This window comes from Echeneis naucrates, chromosome 21, assembly GCF_900963305.1.
Source record: "Echeneis naucrates chromosome 21, fEcheNa1.1, whole genome shotgun sequence".
NCBI classification, from domain to species: Eukaryota; Metazoa; Chordata; class Actinopteri; order Carangiformes; family Echeneidae; genus Echeneis; species Echeneis naucrates.
The window spans coordinates 6,125,644-6,136,172 of record NC_042531.1 but is presented as its reverse complement, the minus strand read 5'-3'; the positions used below and the strand labels follow the sequence as shown (position 1 = coordinate 6,136,172).

The 10,529-nt window shown below is 42.6% G+C and overlaps 1 protein-coding gene across 11 annotated transcripts in view; it reads right to left on the bottom strand.

Moving 5' to 3' along the window:
* Positions 1–888: 888 nt before the first annotated feature.
* mycbp2 (MYC binding protein 2) overlaps positions 889–10,529 on the bottom strand; it is a 53,337-nt gene continuing 43,696 nt past the window's right edge. For 10 of the 11 annotated variants that reach the window (XM_029530929.1, XM_029530933.1, XM_029530934.1 and 7 more), the window contains 27 exons: positions 10,284–10,453; positions 9,924–10,171; positions 9,673–9,840; positions 9,112–9,281; positions 8,821–9,020; positions 8,468–8,617; positions 8,219–8,379; positions 7,948–8,104; positions 7,601–7,825; positions 7,425–7,490; positions 6,881–7,120; positions 6,660–6,749; positions 6,493–6,573; positions 6,138–6,404; positions 5,497–5,780; positions 5,282–5,378; positions 5,053–5,172; positions 4,855–4,956; positions 4,643–4,771; positions 4,400–4,532; positions 4,175–4,278; positions 3,533–3,721; positions 3,292–3,399; positions 2,778–2,987; positions 2,597–2,704; positions 2,325–2,490; positions 889–2,053 (listed from right to left, as the gene is read on the bottom strand). In XM_029530929.1, the coding sequence (XP_029386789.1) occupies positions 1,938–2,053; positions 2,325–2,490; positions 2,597–2,704; positions 2,778–2,987; positions 3,292–3,399; positions 3,533–3,721; positions 4,175–4,278; positions 4,400–4,532; positions 4,643–4,771; positions 4,855–4,956; positions 5,053–5,172; positions 5,282–5,378; positions 5,497–5,780; positions 6,138–6,404; positions 6,493–6,573; positions 6,660–6,749; positions 6,881–7,120; positions 7,425–7,490; positions 7,601–7,825; positions 7,948–8,104; positions 8,219–8,379; positions 8,468–8,617; positions 8,821–9,020; positions 9,112–9,281; positions 9,673–9,840; positions 9,924–10,171; positions 10,284–10,453 (4,259 nt within the window). In that variant the 3' untranslated portion in view covers positions 889–1,937. The remainder of the gene's footprint in view (positions 2,054–2,324; positions 2,491–2,596; positions 2,705–2,777; positions 2,988–3,291; positions 3,400–3,532; positions 3,722–4,174; positions 4,279–4,399; positions 4,533–4,642; positions 4,772–4,854; positions 4,957–5,052; positions 5,173–5,281; positions 5,379–5,496; positions 5,781–6,137; positions 6,405–6,492; positions 6,574–6,659; positions 6,750–6,880; positions 7,121–7,424; positions 7,491–7,600; positions 7,826–7,947; positions 8,105–8,218; positions 8,380–8,467; positions 8,618–8,820; positions 9,021–9,111; positions 9,282–9,672; positions 9,841–9,923; positions 10,172–10,283; positions 10,454–10,529) is intronic. The other variant, XM_029530937.1, reaches the window with a different exon arrangement.

Sequence of the window (10,529 nt, the reverse complement as noted above, 5' to 3'; positions counted from 1 at the left end):
AAAACTCAACAGAAAAACAAAACTATACAGACAAAAAAAAAAAACCGTACCTCATAATCTCAAACTCTCAGTAAATAAAACTCTTCAAAAAATAAATAAATAAATGAAATACAATTAATTCCCATTCTCAGCTTGGTTATCTACCACATTAATCTATTCATTTCTTTTCTTAAATTATCCATAAAAAGTATGTTCACCAGAGACCAAAGAGTGGAGTAAAATGTCAACAGCACTTATGTTGGTCAAAACCCAGATACACAATCATGACAAACAAAAGCATTAACTTGTTATCTAAAAGTCTGTAAACAATTAATGTTTGTTGTTTTTGCTGCATAAATTATTCACAGTAATCAAAATTTCTGGTTGGTCAAAAACACCGGAAAAAGGCATCTGCTTGGCTTGGTACACGACAAACCGGAGAGAGTAATACATCACTCTATTTTCATAGTCTCTGCTGAGACGCGGGGGCTGACTGCTGCCACCCGTCATGTCAGCAGAGGGGCACTTTAATGAAATTACCCCAATTAAGCATCATTAAGAAATGACACAGTGTGTACTTTGTGAAACAGAGAACCTGGTTTATTACCATTCAACTCCATCCACCACAGATATTACAGAGCAGATTCACAAGTATTAAGCTTTTTTTTTATATATATATATGTATATATATATATATATATATAACAGCAGCTGCTTCTTTTCCACACTCTGTCCCCATTACCCCCTTCCCACCCCCACAAAACCTCCCATGCCTCCTACTAGGGAAAAGCATTACAGGTGCACAATTTATTTGGTGTGAAGACTGCCCCCCCCTCCCAACACACACACACACACACATACACCCCCCCCCCCCTCCCTAATCATTCAGCTGTAATCAGTCTCACTGTGAGGTTTTTTTGTATTCCTGTAGGATTTGGTACTTTTTTTTTTTTTTTTTTTTTATATTTCCTTCCTTTTTAACCATAGGGGTTACATCCACCACCTTTCACTACGGGTGCCAGGCTCCTGCCTTCTCATTTCTAGACAACAAAAGAGATCTGACATTGAAGAGGAGGAGGAGGGGGGGGGGAATTACGACTCTCTACTGTATAAAAATGTACAGTGGCTTTATTGACATACATTCCATAGGTTAAACAGCTGCAAAATAGGAGGCACACCCAGTATTGCACTTCATTAAAAGTTCTGGCTCAAAACATAACCCAGAATATCAAACAAAAGTGAAGTGAAGAGTAGCAACTTCGGAATACAGCTATTTTGAATAGTATCGTTATATACAAGATTAATTAAATCGTACACTATTTTCCGCCCAAACTTAATATTCTTAACAGTCTTATCCACCAACTCATCTGTTTTTTGTTTGTCTTGTTTTTTTTGTTTTTTTGTCCGTCAACCCATGGTGCACTTGACTTGACAGTGGAGAATACTGTACAAGATTACGAAAAAGGTTTACATACAACAATATTTTAAATTTATAGTTAGGAAGCTGGAAATACGGCCTGTTCCATTTTTTATACCCACGCTGATCCACAGTTGCCTTTAAGCAAATTTATTTCATATTCACTGTTTAATCTTGTATTGTTACACTTCAGGAGGTGTGCAACGTCTATAGAAGCCGAGGGAATACAACGGCCGCATGCAAACACGTCACAAGTTATTTTGTTTTTTTTTAATCTTCTTTTTTAAAATTCTATTGTTCTTTTTTCCCCCTATTCAGGTCACTATGAATCCAAAGGAGCCACAGCTTGTGGTCAAAGCAGGGCCCAGATACTGATGTTGGTACAGGAGCACACCTGAGGACTCTCGGCATAGAGCGGGAACCTGGTCCAGAGTCCAGGGGACTTGACAATGAAAGAGCCAAGTTTCACAGCTGAGCTTCAACAGCAGCAGCCAGGAAATCACAGTAGACAAACTGGTTTTCAGTGAAAGTCTCATGCTGTTTAGAAGGTGTGGGCATTTCTGCACACCCCACAGCCCAACGCAAACTCCTCCCCTGTAGGCGGGTGAACCACATGCAAAGGACACTCAGTGCCTTCCAGCTGTTTGCCTTTTGGTCCTGTGGGGGAAAAGAAAAAAAAAAACAAAAAAAACCACAGAGGAATCAGCCTTTTTCATTCTGCCTTTAAAGTTGGAAAAAAACACACTTATGTTAGATACCAAATGTAATTTTTGAGCAATAACTCCTCTCATTCTGTTAAACATCTAAATTTTGGATGACTCAGTTTAGGAACACACATCGAGCCACATTCTGACTTTCATGTCTCCATGTGCACATTGAATAATTTAACATTTTTCAGGAGGGCTGAGTTGATAGAACCATTAATTACCTGCAGGACAATGCGGCAGTTCCTCCTTGGGGACACTGGTCATCCTCTGGAAGTCATCGTGGCAGGCGTTGCAGAAGTGTGTGGTGCCAAAGCAGAAGAAAACAGCCACCGAGCAGCAGTACCGGCATTTATACTCCAGGAAGTCTGTTCCGTGTTTGGAGCACATCTGGTGAAAGTAAAAAATAAATCATAAGGTACATCGGCCCATATTTAGTTTTATGAGAGCAGATTGCCACCATTTATAAGGCTCCTCACGGGCATCAATTACTTACCTGAGCCCGGGAAACATCTGAGCATGCTCCACAGATCAGCTCACTAGGGTCGTAGTCATCTCCCTGTCCTGCCTCTGCGTCACAGCGGGCCTCACCACCAAAGTAGGCCTGGGAAAGAAAGCGAGAGTGTTAATGCTCTACTCTTAAACCGCCTTCAAATGGAAATGTTTTGCGACAGTACCTTCTTGCACTTGTAGCAGACATAATATGCATATCTGTTCATGGCAAAGCCTGCAGGGTCGTTGTGGAAGCGTGCCCCTGGTGTAGTTATTGCCTCACTCTTATGGAGCCCCTCATATTCCAGCCTCATCAGTGCCTTTCTTCTCACGTCCTCATAGAGCTCCTTGATTGGGTCGAGGAGGTCCTTGATCACAGAGTGATTGATTTTGTTCTGGAAGCAAATAGGGAAACAAAACAAATAAATAAATGTGTCCAGGTTCGGAAGTGGTTCTGTTTCATTTCATTTCATTTGTTTATTTAGGGGACAATGAACATTACTCAGCATTTCTCTATGGGGTTAGCCAGAAGACTAATTAAGTTTTCTCTTCCTGAAGTTTTTAGTGCGTGTGTGAAGCATCGCTAATCTGAACAATGCACTGAGCAAACTGAGCCCTGTCAACTTGGAGATGTAGTGAATACAGTTTTCACCCTCTTTGTTGCTAAATTGATCTCTTAAGTCTCATGTAACATCTCACCTTACAAATTGGGCACAGCATGAACCCAAACGTGATTCGGGGTCCAAGCCAGCGATTTTCAAGTACACGACGGGTACATTGAAGGTGGAACACATGAGTGCAGTCCAGCTGGAAACAAACAAAAAACAACTCACAAGTTAAACAAGTGTGAATTTTAATCCTGACTTGTGTGTGTGTGTGTGTGGGGGGGGGGGGGGGGGGGGACGACAAAACCTATAGGGTTGGTCATATCTAGAGTTACCTGTACTGCAGGAGCAGCAGACAGTGCCTCTGTGAAGCAGATCATGCACATGTCATCAGCATCCTGTTTCAAACAGCCAGTGCTCTTGTCACAGCCATGCAGACACGGTAGGCAGGTCTCCTCGTTCTTAACTCCTCCACACGGGTGACCACAAGAGTGAGTCTTACTGCATGCCAGTTTAGCATACTCCTACAGAAGAACATATGAGAGAGAGCGATGACAAGCAACAAGTTAATTTTATCTTTAGCTTCAGGTTTGGTCTTTTATTTCTTTCATCAAATGTGCTCTTCACTACATAACTCTACAATCTAAAGTCTCTAAAATTCCCAGTGTTGAAGAAAAAGACAACACAAAAATCTATCATCTGTATTTCAACTTAGATACAGTTTTTTAATCAAACTGGTCAAGGTAATTTCCCCATTTTAATATCTATTTAATTGATTCATTATTTAAGATGTAATTACGTTTAATGAACAAAGGGACAAGTGCTTGTTTTCACAGAAGGTATAGACAGACAGAAATTTGGTTAACGTAAGCACAATGGTATCATAATTAAGGTTATTTTTCTACATGTCTTTATTTGTAATAAAATCAGCAGATTAAGGTGATAAAGTCCTCTTATCTAAAGTTGATGTTCAGTACCTGGCAATCTGGGTCGGAGCAGACACTGCCCACTGCAGACAGCTCAGTGCCGTTCCTTGTGCCACAGAACCTGCAGGCATCAGAGCTGCTGGAGGCAGGTTTACCTAAAAAAGTAGGAATATTTGTCAGAGCACCTGACAAATATCCTTCAAAGGAAGGAACTCAAGGAGACATGAACATGGTTGAAGCTACGATTTGCTGTTTGTTTGTTGTTTTTTTTTTTACCTGTGTGCTCTCTGAACTCAACCATAGCCTTCATTGTCTTTGAGTCAGCCAGAGCCATGAGCCAGAAGAGCTTGGTCCTCCCACAACCTTCATGGAGATCCACCTTGATTGCCTCCTCTTCCTCTTTAAACACCTGAAAGCATCAAGACATATAATAATGTAAATATGATTCAATATCAGCCCATTCTGATCCACATGCCATGTATGAATTTTTAATTTTCAGATTAAATAAAATAAATGTACCTGTCTCTGGTGAGAGCGTGTGCGCCGGTGCAGGTGGAGGAAACGGTCACAGTCAGTGCAGAGGTTGCCACACATGTTACACAGAATGATAGCTGCCGTCTCACCGTCATCGTGGTTGTCACACATGGGCTGTGGATAAAAACAGCAGATGAGAGAAGTTGCTGGTTTGATTTTCTTTCCATTATTTTCATACAGTTTTATGTCATTCTTACCATTTGTTTCTGCTGTCCATCCTTGCCCATCCAGCGTCCAGAAGACAGTCTGTCAACATGGTCCTGGTCTAGCACACACAGTGAGGCCAAGGCCAACCACAGCTATGACGCATAAGAAGAGATTGTAAATGACTACTTTATATCCTGTATTTTGAAACAGAGACAAATGCTCTCGGATGAAGACATCTATACTCATACCCTTGTAGTGGCGATACACCGTACAGGGGACCGATGCTCCTCCTCCATTTTCGTCAGGGCTATAATGGTCTCAGCGATTGCATTTTTGGTGACTCTGGACCAAGCATCTGAAAGGTGGCCCTAAAAAAAAACAAAAACAAAAACAAAAACAAAAAAAAACAGCATGTGACTTCCTTAGACACATTACATGCACTTTAAAGGAGGGAGCAATAAAAACATCAGAACTTACAGCTGCCATGTCTTTGACCAGCTTAATGATGATCTCTGCAATCTGTGGAGGAGTGGAGCCTTTCATCCACCAATGGCTCTCCCCTCTACGGATGTAGCTGAACAGAACAGGACTCATAAAAATCCGAAGAACTGCCATTTGCCTCAGACTGAGTGAATTTGTGCTGTTATGCCCATCAAAAATTACATTACTAGCAGAGCATAGCAGAGACTGACCTGGAGTTGAAGATCATGGGCAGGGTGACAGTGGTGACTCCTTTGCCAGCAGCCGTGCCAGCTGTGCCAGAGATGGTGGTGCCCTTGGCTTTCAGTTGCACAGTCAGGGCCTTTGCGATGCAGCCCAGGAACATGTCGAGGATGCCAAGCTTGTTCCAATCACCCTTCTCTGTGGAGTGGATGATGTCGCTGATGTCTGCTGGCGGCAGCGCCTTCACTCCGATGATGCTGGCAAGTCGCACCGGTGTCACCTCTGGAAGCACGCGTCTCAACAACGATGTTACCTGAGAAGAGACGAAAAACTAAAATTCTAATGTGTGCAGTGACTTGAAAGAAATCCTCAGAATCCCTAAAACCTTTTCCCTATTTGTTTCTCCCATACACTACAATATACACGTTACTGCAGCCAGTTTCGTGCTGTACCTCTCATTGACATTTAGTGGCAGTAATGTGTCGAGAAACACAACAATGAGCGAGGAAATTGAGGAAAAAAGACAACTGTCACTTATTACAAATTGCACACAACTTTACAAATATTTTATGAAGACCAAGAGATGTACTGCATACACATGGTTTTGGTGAACTGTGAATGCAAACATCAATGTGCCTGTAAAGAAAACACTAAACGAGTTGTACATCACCTGTCTCTGGACTCTTGGGGAAGCTGTGTGCAGCAGAGAAAATAGGTCTTGCATCAGTGTTAGCTGCTGAGCAAGATATTGGCGGCCCACATTGGAGCCACTCAGCGCCAGGACCATGGACAGGAGCTCAAAGCAGTAGGCGTCTGAGGAGGCATCATCATCGCTGGGCTGGGAGTTGGCATTCTCTTTGCTGGAGATGGCATGCTCCCACTCCTCCCTCACACGTGTGGCCTCCATACGGATGGCCTGGACAATGTGGGCACACACCTGGGAACAAGCACAACATGTGTTAGGTTAGTGGGTCAACTTTAAAAAAAGTCACTTAGGAAGAAGGAAAGAAGAACTTACACCTCACCTGTTTCTGTAGGTTGGTCAGTTTGCTCCTGCTGAAAATGATTCCCACCATGTGTTCTTTCAGGTCTGCATCAGATGGTGCCTTTTGACACATAAGGTAAAACATTAGTTTAAAGGTCACTAAACATAAAAAGCCAAATGGTTTGGTTAAACTACCAGATTGCAGACCTTGTCTTCTCCCTCCGGTGATGACAGCAAGTTCTTCTCTTCCTGTTCTGGAGTTGGCTCTGCATCTCCACAGATTAGTTTTCCAAACACCTAAATTTACACAAAAATAGCAACAGTGAGGTTTCTAGCAAAACAAAAAGGCTTCAAAAAGTGTATAGTGTGCTAATAGAAAAATAATTTGTAAGGTTATCATCAAGCATTCGGCAGGAGACAAGACAGACCTGAGATGTAATGAGGCGGAAAACTCTGAGGGTCTCTGCTTCACAGTTCTTCTGCTGGGCCATGCTGGCTGAGATCTGACCGGGAATCTTGATGCTCTCGCCTTCTTTCCAACCAAGGACCTTCACCTGGCGCACCCTCAGGGTGTTTTCAGGACCTTTCAATTCCACCTTGATCACATGATGATCTCCTCCAGGAAGCTCACTTGTCACCCAGCCCATGTGACGCGAGTCGAGGTCAACCTGAGATGCATATGTGAAAGGGTGCTCATAAAGAACAGTGCTAACTGCAGGGCACTTAATAAATTAATTTAAAGTGGAATTTAAAGGTCAATAAAATTTGGAAGAGAGATAAATAAAATTATCAATATACAGCATCTATACAGCTATATACAGTAGAGCAAAAAAGACAATACAGGCCACTTGTTGCGTTTTTCGAAAATGACTTGGATGTAGGTTACAGATTTGGCTGTGCATTCATTGAAACACAACTGATAACTGTTATAATCACCACATTTTAAATTATTTTGAAGCCAAATAAGCTGACCTGTTTAATTCTGCACAGGTCCTCTACAGCTTTCCCACAGAGGAATGTCACTGATGTGACTTTGTTCTGTGGAGGGGAGGGAAAAAAAAACATTTGGTCAAACATGGTCATTAGGAATTCTACCGTATAATTTTGCATTGACACAAGTAATAATAACTTTTTATGCCCAAACACACCCCAATGTCTCTGGAGTTGTCCACATGAACAGACACATTAGAGGCATTTATGCCTTTCACACAGCTGATAGTGATGCTCTTGGTTTTATTCTTGTCTTCATCTCCAGATTCCCAGAAAGTCTCTGTGGAGCCGTCCGTCAGGCTGCCGATCATTGCAGGACGACTTGACGTCTTGATGTCCACTACACTGGTCAGATCCTTCAAACATGTCACCAGGCAGAGGTCCTACAAAACAAAGACACATTGGAATCAGGTCAGTACATGACGGATGAACAACATGTTCAATTTGTCACGAGTAACAGAAGACAGATCTGTTGTGTAATTAGGTATTAAAGTTGCTTTCTTGCCTGGCTCATTGCTTCGTAGCCTGACTGAACACTGATGTTGAAACTCTCCTCACTATCACCATCATCCGACTTGGACAAAATATTGTTAATGTGATGGAAAACATTGCTCTGGTGGAGGAACTGGTGATCTGACTGCTTGAACTTGAGACTCCAGCACCTAAAACAGCAAGTCACAAACATTAACATTCCTACACAACATGGATAAGACTAAGACTGCATAAGAAGGAATTCGTTACTTGTAAAGTGGTAAATCTCATGATAGAAAATCTACCTCAATGCCATCTGCTGAAGTGAGCTGCCACTAGGAAGAGACATCATGAGGTCTGAGATGGTTTGAAGGAGGCGGTGGAAGGTGTGAGGAAGAGGATGAGCTGCTTCTCCGGCAATAACAATATCTGAGAGGGGGTGTTCACAAACTCCCAGGTCTCTTTCCTGTAAGGCATATCCAAACTAAGATGTAACACAGCCAAGGCAATCCAACATGCTCTCCAACTTCCTTTAACCTTTTATGAGTTGTTACCTGTTCCACATTTTCTTTGTTTGCCTTGTTTTCCTCCTCCTCCTCCTCCTCTGGTTCAAAGGGCGACGGGGTGAGAGATGCAACAAAGTGCCAAAGAATGTCGTGCAGAGAGGTTGTCTGGATCACATTGCACAGCAGCCAGTTGAATGCCTGTTACCAAGAGTGGATGAGACTGATTTAGTCTTGTGATTGCATGCAGACAATACAACAGTCATTTAAAAATATATTGACTCATTAAGAACAAAAATCGAATTGATTAATTTTAACATCCAGTGAAATGTGTAATAACTAATAATCAAAGCATTTACTGAGATCTGAGATTGAGACAGATATTGCCGCCAAGGCAGCTGTACCTCCATGGCAAACACTCTGCAGGCGGACTTCCTCAGTGCATGCTTCATGGCTACCTCCAGGCCCTCCAGGTCATGATGCTGGATAACAAAAGCCAAGACAGGCCACTGGAAGTTCCTCTCCCCCTTACTGAGGGAGCCGTGGGCCGAGATCAGCCGAGAGAGTTCAGGAGACGGGTGCCTCAACAGGGAAGAGCCAACCTCTGAATGGGGGAGAGCGCAAGTCAATGGAGCAGACGCTGCTGTGATTCATTTTTACCTCACTATCAGTCATTCTTTCTTAAAGGTGATTACCTGCATCTCCACTATGGACCCTGCGTCTAGGCACAGCTTTGACCCGGGCCGGAGAGGGTGAGTGTTGCTTATCGTACTCAGAGGCTACAACTGAATAAGACCTCTGAAACACTGTACGCTTTGCCGTGTCGCTGTCTGTGATTGGACTGGTTTCGAGACTAAAAGAAAGCCCATAAAGACAAAAGCAGACAACTACAGTTTAACCTCTAATATTTAAAAGCATATCTTTGAAGAAGTGTGTTCTTTTTCAGCAACTATTAATGGATGGCCATATGGAAGTTAGCAGATTTTGGCAGTAATTTAATAAATAAAGCTTTGATAATAAGCTTCCTTTTCTTCAAAAACATTTTTGATTAGCGTGAATATATATATATATATATATATATATATATATATATAAATATATAGAAGCAATATGCAACCTGATTTTGAGTTGTTTTTAATATTTGTAATCAAAATATCCAGTTCACAGACAGTAATAAGTGGTGCTGCTCATTTTCTATGAACAATAATGGCAAAAAAATGAATTAGTTAAAGAAATAGAGCGAGTAAGGTGTTTACCTGGGAGGCATTGATTTCATGTTGCTCTCAGGTTCCTCAAACACATTGGGGCAAGCATCAGGGGTGACTGAAATGTAGGGTGCAGGAACAGATGTGGAGCGCAAATACCTCATCTCATCTTGAAAGAGATTATCATCCTGGTAGGCCCCAAAGTTCTCTGTGTGTTGCCTGGGTGAAGGAGAGCAGAGCAGTTTTACACAAACAAAGCTTATTCATCTCTGAAATGAATATTAAACTGAGTTTCTAGCTACCTGGCTAGTGTTTGTAGGTATAGACAACCCATTTTATTGGGGAGTTCATCCGACACGCCCTCTTTGAGGCTGGGAAGCAGCTGAGAATGCAAGGGCCTCGGAGGGTGGTGGCACAGCATGCTGGGCTCAGCAGCGCTGCTCAGGGACAGCAGGAACAGAGCATTTGCCCGAATCACCTGATGGGCCTCCATTGTGGGCAGCGCTCTCGGTGTCTTCACCTGCAGAGGTTTCTTCCTTGACTGCTTAACCTAACAGGCACCATGCAGATCGGATTTAGTACAAACAGTTCATGTGATTTAAAGAAAAGATGCAGACAGTTTTTGATAGAAGCACAACAACCTTCAATCTGCAGTAAGGTACCTTTTCCCTGGCGGCAGTCTGTTTCTCTCTGAGGTATTTTTCCCGACAGCGATCACAAACCAGGTACCAGGTGCTGCCGCCTATTCCTCCATCTCCGCAATTCCCAGCCCAACCACCACAGAAGTGGCCAATACTGTTGTAGCCCTGGCCTCCAGCATAACGTCCACAGCCTGCCATGAAAACACACAGGAGGAATATTACATGTATAATAGTTTAATTAAAATTGAGGTGATAAACTGACACACT